The sequence below is a fragment of the Psittacula echo genome (genome assembly GCF_963264785.1).
Source record: "Psittacula echo genome assembly, chromosome: 3".
Taxonomy (NCBI): domain Eukaryota; kingdom Metazoa; phylum Chordata; class Aves; order Psittaciformes; family Psittacidae; genus Psittacula; species Psittacula echo.
In genome coordinates, this window is record NC_137736.1 from 49,414,948 (window position 1) to 49,433,448 (window position 18,501).

General features: G+C 42.1%; 1 protein-coding gene across 1 annotated transcript in view; it reads right to left on the minus strand.

Annotated features, from left to right (window-relative positions):
• The window catches only part of EGFL6 (EGF like domain multiple 6), a gene marked incomplete at both ends in the record, with an annotated part of 36,410 nt that extends 24,534 nt beyond the window's left edge, over positions 1–11,876 (minus strand). Inside the window, 4 exons of the mRNA XM_080612910.1 lie at positions 1,818–1,937; positions 4,810–4,902; positions 7,050–7,162; positions 11,797–11,876. Of these exons, the coding sequence (XP_080469036.1) occupies positions 1,818–1,937; positions 4,810–4,902; positions 7,050–7,162; positions 11,797–11,876 (406 nt within the window). The remainder of the gene's footprint in view (positions 1–1,817; positions 1,938–4,809; positions 4,903–7,049; positions 7,163–11,796) is intronic.
• Between the last annotated feature and the right edge of the window lie 6,625 nt (positions 11,877–18,501).

Genomic DNA, 18,501 nt, shown 5'->3' on the forward strand with positions numbered 1-18,501 from the left:
TCATAATCATAGTTTCTGCTGAAGAAAATAAAGGCTCTTTGGAACTAGAAGATGGCAGATGGTTTGGGTTAATGAAGCACAACTTGATGTACATTTCTTCCTTCCTTAACTAGAGCTGTGAAGAATGAAAACTTCCCTTGTATGGGAAACCTGGTTAGCCCCCTGAAATTTGGTTTCATTTTGTGTTTCCATGTGCTAAAGTGCCAGGGAAGCTTTAGGGCTCAGACCTGCTCAAGCCATTTTTTCATACGTAGTTGACACTGTTCACCATTGCCACTGAGAAATCCAACATTTTGTGCTGCCTTAAGCAAGTGATGGTGCAACTGCCCATTTGGTACAAATGCAGAGTTTCTTAAATAGGAATTGAGTCCTGAACTATGACTGGCTTAAAACTAGTGCAGCAGAAATGTTAATTTACAGTCTGGATCTAATTTTCCGACTTGGTTCAGAAGCATAGCTGCAGCAAGCGTTTGTGTGCAGAGGAGCGGGACTGAGGGATGGATGGGACAGAGCTTCTGCTGGGCTCCACGGATAGTTTCTTTTGGCTGCAGTTCTGCATTCTGCCAACTTCAGTTGTCCATGAGACAGTGGCTTTCCTGATAACTGCTCAGCAATGATGTCAGAAGATACACAAATCATCTTGGATGAAACAAAAGGAATATATATCCATTTCTCAGGGATCTCAGGATGCTGGAGCTGTTGTCTACTGTGATGCAGAGAAGGAAACCATCCAAAGGCTCTGACCCCAGCCACCTTTTGTGGTAATTTCAGTCTCCCTGTGATAAAAGAGAGAGAATAGGAGCTCTGTCTTTCCTTCCTGTCTCAGAGCTGTAGAACCTGCACTCCCGCATGTGTTTGCCAAAGCTGGGTGTTTTTGCAGTTATCCCAAGACTGGCAGCAAACTCCTCAGATGGACACCCTGCCCAGTGAATGGTTGTCTCCAAGGTTTGGAAATCAAAGGTTTTCAGAGTTTATGGTTTTCTGTCATATTCATGGGATAGATGGTGCTGCACCCCATACAGTTGGGTCCACTGGTACAGGACAGACTTTTCAAGCAGATTGTTCCACTGCTCAGACAAACTAGCTTCCATGTCCAACTGATGCATCTGCTCCAGACCACTGGACTCCATAAAGGTGTGCCACCATGTTCCTTACGGTTTTATGAAATTCAAAGCCAAAATACCTGTATGGAACAGCTCAGATGAAGAAAAGTATTTTCTACAAACAAAACAGTGTCATTGAAAAATAAGAAGCTTCCTCAGGTCAGAAAAATCAGGTTGGCTAAGAAAGCAGAATGGTTTCCATTACATGCTAGCTTAAAGACAAAGAAAATAGGTAGAAATGCAGTTTAGATAAGCCTTAGCTTAAGGAACAAGTGTTTGCAAGAAGCTGGTGGCAACTATGGGAAACATTTCAACGCACAGATAAATTGGTCGGGGAGCACAGAAAGGTAAAGCAATGACACGAAATTCAGCACAGTAAAGAGTAGTCTAGATTGGTGCTTTGCTTGGATAGATTCATGCATCCTTATTCAACAGATGAACTGGCAGAACTATGCACCAAGATTATACTAGCTGTCCTTCATTTGAATTACTGCTATCAAAGATTTTTACTTCTAGCAGGACCTAAAGACAAGTTTACTTTATCCGTGTACTGCCAAATATAAAATCTCTGTCAGCTGCTGACAGTACCAGAAAGCTGAGACAAAGACTGTATCCTGAATAAGCTAAATCCATTCATCACGAGAAGAAAATCTGCTGGGATCAAATGTGATTAGATGCTTTTGGTGTGCCCGTCCTATCAGCTTTATTACTTACTTGCACATGTGCCATCTGGCATAAGCATGTACCCATTGAGACAATAGCACTTGTAGCTGCCATGTGTATTCATACATCTGTGTTCACAGGGACGTGGTTTCAGTCCACATTCATTCAGATCTGCAGAAATAATTGGAACAAAATGAGTGCTGGATTTGTATATTCATACATACAGGTGGATAATACTGCCTAATGCCTTGAATTCCCTACAGTAAAATTGCCTGGACTGAATATGAGCCAGCCTCTTGCAAGACAAGAGGCTAGCAAACCATCTGGCTGAAAGACCTCTAGCAAAACTAACACACACAGTCTCCTACACCTGAAAAACTAATGCAAACTCTGGCCACATCTGGCAGCTCATTAGGGAGAGATGGAGGGGTGGGGAGAGAATTGCAGTTAGTCTCCTTTCTGGGAGTTATTTTTCTGGATTTCTCTGATTCTAGCTGGAGATTTTAGCCCTCCAGTTGACCTCTTTACTAAAAAGGAAAAAATATGAGATGAAGAGCAGCAAATCAGCTTGAGATAAAGTGAAACAAAACACCAACATTATCAGTAGCATAAATGAAATACAATACATGATAAGAATTATGTGACTTTAAGAATAAAAGGACAAATCCCAAAAATCTCAAAAATCCTGTGTATAAAAGCATCCTAAACCCTTCCCAATATCCAGGATTTTAAAGGCTTTGCAGAAATTAAATTAATTTCAATTTCCCAGTAGCTATCCTTCACAGGGAGAAAACTAGAACCTTAAAAAGTTTAATTTGTGTGGTATAGGCAGAGCAGTGCTGACAATGGTATAGACCCTAGGACAAGTGGACAATATCCGTGCTTGTGACTTCTGTGAAGTGACAGCTCTACCTCTTGTATTTTGAAACCTGACTAGCAAGCAGGCAGAACCCATTAGCAGAACGCATCAGCACACGTAGGCTGGTCAGCATGTGTTTAATGACACATATGACAAATAATATAATTTCAGTAAAGATGCAAGTCCCTCAGCAGGCACTGAGCTTATGTAGCTCCACTTCTAAATGGGAGCAACATCTGTTTGCATGTCCATGTGCCCAGCAGACCACAGAAAAAACTCCAAACCACTGCAAGCCTAAACAAGTATAACTGTGGGGGTTATACATGTGCAGAAGTGTTTGTTACAGCTCTGTCCAGGGATGAAAAGTAGGGTTTCATTCTGCTACTTGGACGTAGGATCTGTTTGAGAAAGGACAACCTATCAGCTTGCAAATCAGATTGGACTTTTGTGCTACTGCGGTTGCACTAAACCGAGACTCTCTTAACAAAGAAACTAGAGAGCAAACTAGGGAAAGAGAAGTTATTCCACTTAGATCGTACATTTTCAAAAGTGCTTAGCTGCATCCACCTTGCACAATGCACAGTAATGCACAGATAGCACACATAGCTCTAAAAGACAACCTACGGAGATAAGGCTAATTTAGCTCAGACTTGGTGGCAGACTAATACAGTCCCCTTATCTCTGTTATTTCAGTTAGCTCATGTTAAGCTTGCTCAGCAAGACATTCTGCTGTACTGGCAGACCAAGGCTGCATTTGCCAGGAAATTTAAAGTTGCTCTGAGCATTCCTGGCCGCTGGAACATGACCACTTATGTGGCTATACTATTGAAATAGCTCTGGGACATTTCTGGACTGTGCCTGCCACCACTTTGCTAAAAAATTCCTGGCTGAGCTTCAGAAGGTAAAACAGCCCAGGGAGCTAACAGGTAATTTGCACATGTAAGTCTGTGCAGTGCTTCCACCAAACCTCAGACTCTGCATCTGCTGCAAGTGCACAGAACTGATCTGCTTGTCTATGGAAGGCACATGAAATGCAGCTGGACTTGCTGCACAGAAAACACCTAGAAGCTGAGGGCTTCTCTGCTGCCTTTTGGTAACATTCAAGCTGTGAAATCATTCTGAGGTTGAACTTCAGGGTTTAGAGGCTGAAGTTGTATGTCTACACATCTGTTACACACAACCACAGCTGCTGTTTCACTTTCCTTCCTAGTGGTGCTGAGGAATTGACTTTTTTTCCTGTGAACAACATTAAAAGCGCAAAAGACGGCATTTCCCAAAATCCTTAACAGTATATCTTTATAGCATCTTGTTTGAAAGATACTTTGTAATAAATGGGCTGCTTTGATTCTAAAAAATGTGTATTTAGTAGATGTCAATGCAATGGTTTTGAGCAAAAGCTGCAGGTTCTAATGAAAGTAGCAAAGGTAGACCCACCCATTTGTGTGGCCTTTTTGTCACGCTTCCCTCACAGCCCCTGCAGTTCACCCATCTGCACTGCAGTAGGATGGCCTCTCTCCATGCACAGTGACCTGCTCCTTTCATAGGATCCAACACCGGGGTCTCATATACTGGAACAGGAAAAAAAGGCCAAGTTCCCACCAATATGTTGGCTGAAATATTTCCGTGCCTATTGCACATTTATGGTGGGTAATGTGGTGCATTCGAAGTTTCTGAATATGCAATTCTAAAACTTCCCAATTCTCGTTCTCAGAAATACCAATCAACATATGCAAACAGATGGATTGGCCCAGGCAAGCTTGAGAAATTACATATCCAGCACATAATTGCATGTCTTTCTGATGAGAAGCTTAAGAAAGTTAAGAAAACAACATGGGTTGCTAGTTAAGAAAATAACATTGGTTCTGGATTTGACTTCCATCTCTTCTAATAATTTCCTATATAACTTCTCCATGCCTTAATCCTCTGCTATAAACACAACAGTTCGCCCTTGTCGTTAGCCCGCAGGAGATACACGATACAGGTTCAAGTTTCTGTGTGCTGAAGGGAGGCCTAGAGCTTGCCTGGGATGCTGGAGATGCAAGAACCTTAAACTCCAAGTTCCTCTATGTAAACAAGAAAATATTTTGGCTTACAATTTTGGAAGATGAGACAATCTCCAGTACAAGATAAGGAGACAAAACATCAACAGTTTGCTTTCTGGAGTAATACCCCATGTGCACAAACCTTGATTACAGGTTTTCCCGGTAAATCCAAGGAAACATTTACATTTGTTTGGTCCCATGCACTCGCCGTACTTGCAGCCATGTCCACAGATAGCTGGCAAAGTCAGGCAGAGAAAGGAAAGAGAAAAAGAAGGAGTTAGAAGCACTCTATTTGAGAACTTTTGCCCTGCTTAGATGCCTGAAAACTTGTTGCAAAAGTTCAGCATCCTCCATACCTCTCTGTCTAGTTTGAGCATGGTAGCTGCTGATCAGCACTTTATTTCTGCTTGAGAAAAGTGACACTAACACAGATTGCATGTGTGTGGGCTTTTCAGGTTTGTAAAGACACAGTGAAGAAGGGACTCCTTTTCGCTCTCTCCCTCATGTTTTTCTGCCACGCTCATGATTCACATTTAGTTTTTTACTCTTGCCTTTTTCCTATTTTAAGAAGCCTGTATGAGAAGCAGCTGGCCAGCAGCTTGACTTGCTATGCCTGGCATCTGGAGTAGGGAAGAAGCAACAGTGCTCTCCTGCTGAAGGAGACACGTTATCCTACAGCAGTTTTCCAGTCTTGGACCTCCTCAGTTGCAGCTGAGGAATATGTCCATCTCATGCTGGAACATCTAAAGCACATCTGTCAAATGATCAGGCAACTGCCTTTACCACACATGCCAATACATATAATTTGCATCAGGTTTACAAGAGAGGGCTATGCTTAGCCTGGATACATTAAAAAGTAAAAATTTTCTAACTCAGCTCTCTGGACCATTTGTCAGAAATCAAATGCTGACTTTTATAAGGTTTAAGGCTCCTAAAGTCAATGTGATTGTCAACATGAGTGTTATTCAGGAAAAGCAAACCAGACATGCATTTAAATCAGGACTAGCTCTGGAAAAAGAGCAAAAAAGTAAGCACCAGGCTGCACCTCTTGCTACCCTCCGTAATTAAGCTGCTGTGCAAACTATAGGAAGTAGAAAAGTCACAGTGTTATTTACTGTATAGTAAAATTCATACTTCTGAATTCCAGTATATTTCCTACATTTAAAGATTCAGTCAGGTATACTGATCCGCTAACTCTGGAGATTCAGGCTTTTTTAAACACTACCTCTATCCCTGAATGCAATGTATCATACTGCAAGACCAGCTGAGTATTAGCACTGAAGCAGACAACACTGCTGCATTTGGATTTACAATGCAAAATTGCATTATAGCTAGCTTAAAGTAATCTGTCAAAAAAAAAAAAAAAAAAAAAAAAAGAATCTTAAAAACTTATAAAAACTATATTTTAGTATGAAAGAAACCTATTACTTTAAACCAAGACAACCTTCTGCACTGGCTGATCAAAGCTGTAGTTGCCAGTTGTTCCTACAGGTATTTATCGGCATCAAAACAAATGTGCTACTAAACAATGCAGAAGTATTAATGAAAGTATTAGCTACTTTTTTCTTTTTCTTTTAACTGACATGCTATATACATACAGAGCAGAGACATTCCGACGTTTTTCCCTTTTAGACACCACTATGTAGATTTTCAGCAATGAATAACTAAGCTTTATTCAAATTCACCAGATATACAATGCCAAACATTCTGGGACTACAGGTGCACCATCTGAAAAAGATTCCTAAAAAATATATTTTATGATTTTGTTGCATTTTGCCCAAGTACAGCAAGAGGGAGATTCCACATCACCTTATCCTTGAGATCTATAGACCTTTTACAAATTAGAAATGTTTTAAGAGTCACTGACTCTTCATTAAGTCAACAATCCACAGACCAGGATGCTGGCCAGCTCACTAAGCCAAAGACAGGTGCACTTACTGCTTGGGTTTTATTTATATTTTTAAAAGGGTAAAACTCCCTGGTTCTCAGAGGCTGTGTACTCTGAAGATAAAGGATACCAGCCAAGAGAAAAACGTTTTTAGGAGTCCATATGTAGCATCAGAAAGCACTGCATTTTTTGCGCTTAACAGCTGTAATAGTATAGGCACTGACCAGGGCTGTGCAGGGGGTGAGAACAGATGGTCCCTTTTGGATCTAAGAATTTTTAAATACGTCTTTTATGGTTTGGTGGTATTTACACAAAGCTCTGCTTTTTTGAGGAGAGGGTCTCTCAGACATATTTTATACACTTTGTTACAGTCAAGAGACTTTACTCCTCAGAAGGTTTCTTTCTGTAACTTCCGTCAGACATATACGAAATCTCCTTATTAGTACTAAATACACAGTCATGAAGAGGAAACAAGCATAAAGTGTTAATGTTACCTTCACATTGGCCTTTGCTGTTCTTTTTCCAGCCATAACAGCAATCCAACCTGGAACCATAGCGACACATGCCAGGCTGGCTCACAGCCACCAGTTGCCCAGGAGCTCTTGAGCTGTGTAAGGAAGGATAAATACTAGCTCCAGCAGGCAAATGCACTTTAATCCATTGCTCCGTATATTCCGTTGTACATTTCCCTTATATTTTATCCACTTTCAGGCAGTTTCATTTCACCAAGCCTAGAGTAGTGTTCCTAGACAAGAATGCAAAGTTGCATTTGGTTGGAGAACAGGGGAGATGGCAAAGTTTCACCTGCAGTAAATGAACCATGCAACATAAACCCTTTCTAATGAGAAACATGCCAAAGGCAAAAAGGACAGCCAGGTCTCCTGCTAGAATGAGTCATTTTTAGCATCAGTCAGTGAAGTGAAAAGAGCTGCTTCAGCTTGCATCACATGAAGAATCTGGATCAAATGCACGATGCCATACCTGACAGTGCTATTGCTTTGGATGATGAAATACTGATTCTGCAGAAAAACAGCTTTCTGAACATCAGCTAGCCCCATAAAAAGCTAGTGATTTGCAGACTCATGACCACTGCATATGTGCAAATTAATTGCAGAAGTGCAGACAGTCCTATGAATTCTGGTGAAGAAATATGATTTATATATGATCATAAAAGCTACAAAGAATGACTTGTTTTACAGAGGATTATAATTCAGATCAGTTGAACAAACTCAAAGAAGCTCAATGTGACCTGCCAATGTGAGCCTGCAGACCAGAAAGCCAACCACATGCTGCACCAAAAAGAGCATGACCAGCAGGTTGAGGGAGGTGATTCTGCTCTTCTACTCTGCTCTACGTGGAGTATTGTGTTCAGCTCTGAGGCCACCAACATAAGAAGGATGTGGATCTGCTCGAGCAGCATCACAAAGATGGTCAGAGGGCTGAAGCACCTCTCCTGTGAAAAGAGGCTTAGAGAGCTGTGGTTGTTCAGCCTGGAGAAGAGAAGGCTCCAGGGAGACTTTATAGCAGCCTTCCAGTACCTAAAGGGAGCCTACAATAAAGCTAGAGAGGGGCTTTTTACAAGGACATGTAGTGATAGGACAAGGTGGGAATGGCTTTAAATTGAAGGAGGGCAGATTTAGATTAGATACCAAGAAGAAATTATTTACTGTGAGGGTGGTGAGGCATTGGAATATATTTCTCAGAGGAGCTGTGGCAGCCCCATCCCTGGCAATGTTCAGGGCCAGGATGGATGGAACCTTGAGCAACCTGGTCTACTGGGAGGTGTCTCTGCCCATGGCAAGGGGGTTGGAACTGAATAATCTTGAACATCCTTTCCAACTCAAACTATTCTATGATTCTGTGAAACCCAAAGCTGAGAGGGGATCTGATTGCTTCCTATTACACGTTGGGCAGCTCTGAAAGATAGAAGAGCTTGTTAAGAGAAAGGCCAATTTATATCAATTCGATCTTGTGCTATTGTCCATTAATACTCTGAGGGAGATACAAGAGTATGAACACAGCCACAAGAAGGGTGAGAATCTTAAAAAGCACTGAAAAACCAGGAGAACAACTCCTACCTAATTTTAAGATACATGGTCTCTTTCATGAACTGAGAAAGATCTAGTGTTGCTTGTAATCATACAAACATAGGTATGAAGTTATGTTCCATCTATTTAGCTGCTGAAAACAATTGTTCCTATATGGAGGATAGTGGCGTGAGCAGCAGACAGACTAAATCGGGCGTGTTATGTGAGGACAGACCTTAAACTTCTATGCAGGATCTTTGACTTCTTACAGTGATTTACTCAATTTGACATTAAAAAAAAGAAAATATGTAGTTATAATAAAACCTGTACAGAAAGTCTGCTTGCTTCACTGATCAATTGGCTAGCTAGATCTTTCAGTGGAGGTTGATTGATAAGGTAGGACTGATATCCCCAATAGCTTAAATACACAAACAACTGGAAAGGGAAGTATTACAAGTACAGTAATGGGTGAAAGAGGGTGAATAAAGCACACCTGGATGCTGGGACTTGCTTGTCCAGCAGAATCTCCCTGCCACCCTGTAAAGCCGTTTTTTGTTGTTTCATTCTATAAAATAAGAAAACAGTTCTACATTGCATCATTTTCTCAAAACTAGTTCATGACCTAGGTCAAATCCAAGCTACTAGAAATGTCTGTATACCAGTGGGCAGTCAGAAATTGCAGATATAGTAACTGTGCTGGTATGTGATGGATTGTAATCTTTGTTAGCAGACATTTTACCAGTAACAACTAAAATAAAAAAGCAAAAATCCCAGTGGTGGAAAAAGTCACTTGTCATGTTCTCCTGACCAGTGATCACGAGCAGTGTAAGCCCTGCCTGAACTGAGTTATGTGACAGAGGATGAGCAAGCAAATCTTCAAAAGCCTGATTTAATCAGGTAGGTAGATAACAGTCAGGTCTGGTTTGAGATAATAGAGTAGTTTCTTTGCAGGTCCTATTAATATTCTGTATTCCATCCTTTACCAAAGTTTTCTCTGGAAAGAAAGGTCTAGGAGCTTGTTTTCTTCTTTTTTTTTTTTTTTTTTTTTTTTTTTTTTTTAACTCCAAGACACAGCTGCTGAATAGATTTAGTGCACTGTTTCCATAAGGTCTCTACAGGATGCTTCTGGTCAGCTCTTGTGCACACAATAGCTGCCTGCTACAGGGAGGGTGTGGGGAGGGAAGGTCTCAATTATGTTATTATCAGCTTCCAGTTAACTTCAAAGACAGGACATTATCACTTTCTTCAGGTTTCTTCTAAACAAATTCTGGACATTGTTGCTAGCAAAAACCAACTAGTGCCGAGCCTAAAATTTTGATCTACTGGCATACCCAGAAGGACAAAAAGTTGGTATCTCACAATTTAACAGTTCGAAAGAAATTCCTAAAAAACTCTATGAGTGTATGCCATGCAGAGATGCATTTGAACACTTTGCCAAATAAAGGCACGGGGGGGGGGGGGGGGGGGGGGAAGGGGATTGTTGTATTGGTTGGGTTTTTGTTTTATTTGTTTCTACATAAATTTATTTGAAAGGAGACTTCCATCTAGAAAAAAAAAAAAAAACCTACGTTCATATTAGATAAAGCCAAACAGGTGTCACCTATAATCTTTTAAGAACTGTCTTAGATATGTCTGCAGCCAGTTTCAGGCACTCAACAGGACAACAGTCCTGCATCACTGTGAGTCCCTCCAAAAACGCAAAGGAAGTTTAGGTTGGGCTTGCAAAAGTTCCTTCTTTAAGGCTTCATGTGCTCACCAAACTCCTTAAAGGAAGTGCTCATAGCAGAAGAGCTTAAAGTCCAGGTATGAAAGCTAAGAGACAAAAACAAGAATTAATTTGTTCTTTCAAAATGTATTCACACTCTGTCACTTGGGCTGTTTTCTTAGCTGTTTAGAGCAGATAGGATTTCTTTGTGCTCTTAAATTAAAATCCCTTGTCATCCAAGAGTTCAAACAAGATGTTTGAAAAATCTCTTCTTTCCCCTTTGTCTCAATAGAAAAGGCAGAGTGACAATCTTGGTAGAAGACAAAGAGGCCACCACCATCATCCAACATCAACTTGGACAAGACAGGCTGTAGAGCAAAGAGTCTCAGGTAGGTTGTAGGTTTCCTGACTTACTGTGAATTAACATCATTTTTACCAGACACATGGTTCTTGGTTTCAGCTAACTCCAGGCCACACTTTTTTTTCCTGGAAAAGATAATCCTTTCATTTGCAGTTTTACACCTCTCAAAGTGCTTGAAATGCAAATACACAACATGGAGAAATAACTAACACGAGCATTTAAACAGAGCTCTGCTTTGAGAACGAGTGTGTTTTCTCTAAAAGCAGGTCTGGAGTTGATAAAACCCACAGCTCCGGAGAAGCTGACTATTTGGTAGCCCTGCATGTGCTGTACCAGCACTCTGCCACTTGTTGATTACAAACATTCCCAGGCTTCATCCCCAGGTGCTGTTTTTCCAGTGCCCAGTGTTCTTATTTTACTAGCTACTCCCTTGCTGCAGCACTTGTCACCTTTTATTTGTTGCTGGAGAGCTAGGAGAGGAAACACTGGAATGCCTTGATCTGGAGCAAGTCTTTAATTACCCTCTCTAAAAACCTCGTTCTGTTTCCAGAATGCACCTGCCCTTGCAGAACAAAACTGCCATAGAAGGATGATTTTAAAGCATTTGTTTCTACAAGCAAACAAAAGACTAGAGCAGCCCACACCTTTCCATAGGCACTAGAGATGTCTTTTATCATTGTTTCAAGGCCAGGTTGGATGGGGCGTTGAGCAACCTGCACTAGTGGAAGGTGTCCCCGCCTGTGGCAGAGGTATTGGAACTGGATGATCTTTAAGGTCGCTCCCAACCCAAACCATCCTGTGATTCTATGACCTTCATTGCTGCACTGCAGTTACCATTTTCCCCCCAGTAAAAAAGCTCAGCAGCTCGGCTGCGATCACTGCATGGGAGCGGCACACACAACCAGCAGCAGAGCCTTCGCCGTTCAGCACCACGGAGCTGGGCGTCCTGACAACCGTCCTATAGCGGCCCGCCGTACCCTGCTGGGGTACGGGCTCACACCAAAGCACCAGCGGGTGAGCACGGCAGCCCCGGACCGGCCACCCGCGGAGCCGCCGGCCGAGGACCAGGACCCAGCCCCACACAGGAGAGGGGCATCGATCCCTGGCCCTCTCCCTCCCTTCCTCCCCGCCGCTCCGTCCTTGCTCACCTGCCCGCGGCGACCAGCGAGGGAGCGAGGAGGGCGCCGAGGAGGGCGGCGAGCAGGGCACCTCCTGGAGCCGGCACCATCGCCCAGCCGCGGGGAGCCGGCCCCGGCCCCGAGGCGGTGAGGCAGCGGCTGGCTGGCCCTTGGCGGCGGGGCGAGAGGAGCGGAGAGCGGGCGGGCGGCGGGACCGGGCTGTTTAACAGGGCGGGGAGGGGCGGAGAGGTGCCGCCTCCGGCCGCGATCGTCCCGCACCTCCCGCACGCTGCGGGTTGGGGCAGGCAGCGACCCCCGGTGGGAGGCGAGCGGAACCAGGACAGGGCTGGGGGGAATTTCGCCCCAGCCGGGAAGAGGGCAGGCTGCAGCTTGAGTACAGGGTACGGGCATGGGGCCCCGGCCGTGTCCCCTCGGGAAAGGCACGGCAGCCCGGTGGGCGGCACGGCCCCCGGCCCCGTCCCGAGGCTCGGCGCGGCCGGTGCTGCAGGCTTGATCCCTGCAATACCCGGCGGTGTCCCTCAGGCTCTGCCCCGCAGGGACCCACCCTCCGCCGTGGCAGCCCTGCGAGGGGTGCGGAAACCCGGGAAACAACGGGTTTTCAGGGTTTGCCGTTCAGCTGCAGGACGTTCCGTGGACAAACTCCGCTTTAGCTGCTAAGGCAACTGCCCCTGCGCTAAGGTTTCGTTTAGGCTGCTAACGCTGATCGATGATGTTACTTATCGCTGGCTGGTCCTTCAGCTTTAGCTTTGCTGTCGCTGTACGTGAACTACCTCACCCCTTGTACATCCTCCTAGGGTAATGCTTGCACTTCGGGGATCCTGGATTTCATATTAGGCTTTTTTATTTTCAAGATCAACTAAGAATTCTATGTCTTTCAAGTGATGGAAAAACTTGGTTAAGATGTGACTGATGTTTGCCAGCAAATTAAGGTACTCTCTGTGCCATACTGGTCAGCTATGTTCTGCGAGTGTTATGTCCCTTGTTGCCTTCTTCATACTTTAAAAGCACCCAGCAGGAGAAGGATATGTCTGATCTTTCTTTCCTTTTTTCCTTCTTTCTTTTTCTTTCTTACTTCCTTTCTTTGTCTTTACTTCTTTCTTTCTTTCTCTTCCTCTCTTTCTCTCTCTCTTTCTTTCTCTTCCTCTCTTTCTCTCTCTCTTTCTCTTTCTTTCTTTCATGCCACTGCTCACACTAGCCTGTTTGCTAAACACTTTTTGGCAATAAAAGGTACTGTGTCAAAAAGCATTGACTCTGTTCCCAATTTCTGGATACATCCATGAACAATTTGCTCAATCCCAAGATTTGGAGAGCTGTTCCTGTTGAAACTCTGATGTATTGAGCATATGGAGAGGGCAGCCAGATTCAGCAGAGACAGTATAGCACCTGCACAAAGCAGAGGCTATTTAGTCAGATTTACTGTTCTTATCAAAAGTATCTGGACCCTGCATTCTGAGACCATTTGTAGTTGGACGCATCCAGAATTAGACCATGGAGTGTAAAAGAGCAGCTGTTATAAAGGCCAGCTTGATGGAAAGTTACTATCTGAGTAATCACAAGAAGGTAGTAATTCAGACTTAAAATTCCCAAGTGCTAGCAATACATATGCAATGTAGTTGATTCAGAAAGCAGAAAGATTTTAGAAGTAGTGCTGAAACCTGGAGAGAGGCTTTTTACAAAGGCCTGTAGTGACAGGACAAGGCTTTCAGCTGACAGAGGGTGGGTTTAGATTAGACATTAGGAAGTTCTTTCCTGTGAGGGTGGTGAGGCACTGGCACAGGCTACCTAGAGAAGCTGTGAATGCCCCATCCCTGGAAGTGTTCCAAGGCCAGGTTGGATGAGGCTTTGAGCAACCTGGTCTAGTGGGAAGTGTCGCATGGCAGGGGGTTGAAATTAAATGGTCTCTAAGGTCCGTGAATCACTATTCTGTGATTCTGTGATTCTATGAAACAAATCTGAATATTGAAGTTGAGAGAATTCTGACCTACAATGGTAATTCTGGAATAAAAGTATGCAGTACTACCACCAGCCAGTGTTGTTAGCTGGGTGAGTTTCTTATGAAATACCTCCAATACCCTCAAGTGCCAAAATAAGATAAGGAAAGCTTTTGTCACTCCTGACTGTTTGTATTTGCATCAACCACCCCCTCAGTCGTGTCATAGATCCTTGTGAGCGCAAGGTCAGTCCTGGGACATGGCTGGGAGTTTGAAGGGATTAGTTTTCCTTTTTTGACAGAAGGGGAAGCTGAGAAATAAGTGAGTTGTCTGGGATCACCAGGAAGTCTGTGGTAAAGGCAGGAAAGGAAAACAGGTCTTCTCGCAAGGTTACTTGCCATGGGTCACTCAGTGCAGCAGAGATCAACAAGCGTACCTCAGCAGATGGGCAGATGTTTGACACCGTGCCACTAGCTGTCTGTGGTGCACAGGGATGGCTAGGAATGCCGCAGGAGAGTGTGCACTGGCATTTTAAACTCAGCATTTTAAGCACAAGCCTTTGCCAGCTTTTTCTTTTGTCATCTTTGCCATAAGAATGGGAATGTCCAGGAAGCCTGGGATGGCAACTGTTTTAGTCACTCCTGCTTAATCCTCTGCAATATCCACACCTGCACCCAAGAGGTATTTGAAGTAGTGGTGCCTATTTTGTTCAGTCTAAAATATCTGCAGAAAGGTTGTCCAGGAGTTTCCACTATGCTTGTATCAAAATATTTTGAATAAGATAACTTTTTCAGTGGTCCTAAAACAATCAGATGTTGCCCATCCACTCTTGGTTTTAAGCCTGTGATCTGCTGCTCATTTACTCAGATTCCTGACACTACAGGTTTAAGTCACCTTGGAGAGCGGAGCAGACAAAGTTGGAGTTACCAAAAGATAGCAAATTTAGTCCCAGGATTCAAATGACATCTAATTTAAAAAAGCAATGTGCGATGCCGATTATGTGCTGTACAGGTTGATAAAGACACTTAACTTTTTTCTGGCTGCTGGACACAAAAGCAATTGCTGGTTTGCAGCTGCTCTGCTATCTTTCTGAAATGCAGTAGTACCTTGAGACTCTCCAGCTCTCTTCATTAGACTTGTTTTCATGTATGGGAGAAGTACCCTTTTGGTTTTAGTTAAATTAGTGCCATGTAGAAAATATTCCAATTACTCAAGTCTGCGTTCAAAAATGCAGTTTTCATTATGCATATTTACTCCAAAAAATAGATATGATTATATCATTTCACGCTGGGCTTGCCATTAAAATACTGATTGGTTGTCAAGACAAGTTTTACTGGTCAGAAGAGAATTCAGTTCTGAACTGTAGTACATGTATCCTGATTCAAGCTATACTTATCTCCTCAAAACTCTTTCTTTTTTCAGAAAGAGAAACTTGTGGATAGATAATAAAATGATGACCTGAAACTGTCCTTCATTTTTAACAGTAATTCGAGAAACAAGAGCAATGGATTTCACAAAGCATGTTTGTATTTGCTGCGATATTCATACTTGTAGTCTTTAGATTTTCAAGCCTGCAAAACAGGATGCGTATATTCACACTTACCATTTTAATTAGGTTTTGCTTTAACCATCCCAAAAGTTACATGTATCTTTGCCACAGAAGAGGTCAAGGGTCCAACTATAACCTCACCTGGTCATAACAGGACTGAAAACTGTGGGAAATCAGCCTGAGCCACACTGCATTTTTTTTTTCTCAGATGTAACCCTCTTGTCTTTCATGCTAAATGTGTTTCACAGCTCCAGGTGAATGGTAGTGACAGCAAACAGAAAGAAAACACAAAGACCGAAAATGAAAACTGAAGTTCATAATTTTTAGCAAGTTAAATTATTTTTGAGGGTCTTCTATGACTGTCAGTATTCCTGCAGTTTTTCCACCAGGATTTAAATGTTAGCTATGCTAATAAGTTAGTTATGGTAATTTCCAGAAGGCTTGTGTCTTTCACGTGACTGCTTCCTTCTCTATAGTCTCTGAATCCAGATTCTGGGTGGAAAAGTGATTTCTTCAGCTTGGTACATCCAGGTAATTAAGACCTTGAGTATCCTCATGCACTTTGGTCTCCTCACGGCACATTATTCAAAGTGCTGGGAAATCCAACAAATTTGTATTTGCTTGGGTTTTTTCCGCTTTTCCTACTTGCAACTTCCCTTCTGAAAGTTACTGAGGAACTGCTTTGTAGACTCATGGACCCTGGAGCTCCTGTGCACAGGTGGAGATTAAGCTTCTGCAGCATGCTGAGGGTACATGAAGTACAGGCACTGATGCGACTCTGGCTGTACCATGGTTTTACTGTGCTTTCCCCTCTGAGGCATCATAATGGGATGGAAGGGTGGGACGAAAGGTGACTTACTGAGCCTATGGAAGAGCTGAGGTAGGTTTGCCCCTTTCTTTCCCACACTTCAAGTATCCCTTACAATAGAATGGAAGGCATTACATTTTCAGATTAAACCTTGAACTCTGAAAAGTGCTGCCAGTCCTGTGTGAAGAGCCCAGTACCAAGTATCTACTACATAATGTCCCCCTATATGAGCCCTTGTTTCCCACCCAACCTATTTTAATTGATACCTATGCAATCCATATATGTATCAGGGATTGTCATTTCCAGCAACTTTATGAATTAATGTAATATGAGACCACTGTGTGGTTTTTACTGAGGAGTTTTATAACTTCCTGGCTTTTAACATGATTTTCTTCAGTTTCAGGTCTCCTGCCAAAAAATTTGACATTTTTTTCTCCTATTATTTCTCTACATACTAAAGCATAAATCTTTTGCTGCTTGACTACATTGGCCTGTAACAAAAATAATTCAGTAACTGTTTATACTCTTTTGTATAACTTAAAATCAGTCATGGATCCTTTTATTTTTCTCTTAGGGCTTTTTGAACGAAACCTTCTCTTCAGATAAGAGATATGGAAAATTCTTTTTTAAATTACAGTTTTTCATATTCACCTGACATTTTAGTGAAACATGCCAGTGGCCACGAGGCACCCAGGATGACAGGAGTGAGAAGAACGGGGCAACTGGATTCTGTATTTCCAGGAGGAAGCCAAGGGTCTAAAGATTTTTCTTTGTGTGTATTTTCTGAAATGACTTTATCTAGCTTGACAGCACTTATATTTTTGTGAGCTAGGATGCAAAGCTACTTTGCAGAATTCATCAAACCCCCTCTGCATGTTAAAGTACTCAGCTCCTAGAACAGATATTTTCTCATGTTGCAAATGAAGTTAGATGTAGGCTGAATGAAGGTTTATATCTGTCAAAACAGTGAAATCCCTTTAGTCCATTGAGATAATTAAGTTATGTGTAAAGACCATCTGCTATGTGTATGGCCATCTAAATAGCTTTGGACAGAAACTTCTCTCTATAGCAGCGTAAGTCCATTTTGAGAGTGGCCAGAAACTGATTTCCCCACACAAAGGTCTATTATTGTTTTTGAGGTTCTTCACGGTTTCACATCACAAAGGCATTTAGTTCTGTATTCTCAGTTGACATACTGTTGTAGTTACAATGATAACTGCCAAGACTACGCTTCTGTTATCATGTGAGTTGCAGGTTCTTTCTGTGTCTTATGATTGGGATCAGGTGTTGGTTTAAGATTCTATTTTTTCTTACACAGGAAATACCAATTTTCTCATCTCTAATTAGGAGTCACGAAGGACTGAAGAAGTTGAAATAGAAATACTTTAGCTAAGACATTTGCATTAATCTTTGGATAGAGTGAAAAATAGGACAGAGCACACTGAAATACTGCTATAATAGCAATCCTGACTATATCCCTTTTTTTTGGTAACTGAAGTTTCCATTTATATTGCCAAGTAGTTTCAGATCAAGTAATTTTATACAGTTTTTGTACAGTAGAATAAACAGAGGAATAAAACCAAACCATTCATTTCTTGTTCCCATGAATCATTCTATCAGCTTTAATGGACCATTTCAAAACACTAAAAAGTCATGAATGGAACTTCTGAGTTGGGTTAGAATCACGATTATAAAATGAATTGTGCATTTTGTTTTTTGTTTTGGCTGGTTGAAAGTCAGAAATCATTCATTTAGTATTGCTTTAGGCTATCTTGAGAAAAAAAAGTTTAAATTCGAAATTCTTGTATTATTTTTTAGCTAGGATCTGTGGCTTTAGGAAAACTGTCAAATATCCAAATATGGATTTATGATATGTGGTAATATTGCTTCACTGAGACTATGTGCATGAGGAAGAGTTGGAATACTAGATTGCTGAAGGCAGAGCACCAGTATTAACAAATCTTTGCCACCTTGAAAATTTAGTTGGAGCCTCAACTTTATTTTCTATCTGAAATTATAAAATACCCCACAAAGTGGGCTGTTTGCATCTCTTTGATATTTGATAACATTTTTCAGTTTGCTACCATGGTTAAACTCAACCCTGTAGTCCATGGGGCAACACTTGCTGTCTCTGTGAAGAAAGAGGTATGAACTATTAACACAGTCACCATGGATCCAGGATGCCCCTAAGAAAGGACCAGTACATCTAATAAAATTCTGGTTTCTATGAGGGAATCCTTATTTCTGGCCAAAATAATAACGAGCATAAAAGCTGCATTTACGAAATGTTTTGTATTTTATCACATTTAAATAATTAAAAATCATGAGTTTAAGATGGTAGGTGGCCTAACGCAACATTAACAAGAGCCTGTTAAAATTATACCATCAGGCGGTAGTTCACTTTTCTAAACATATAAGTAAGAGGT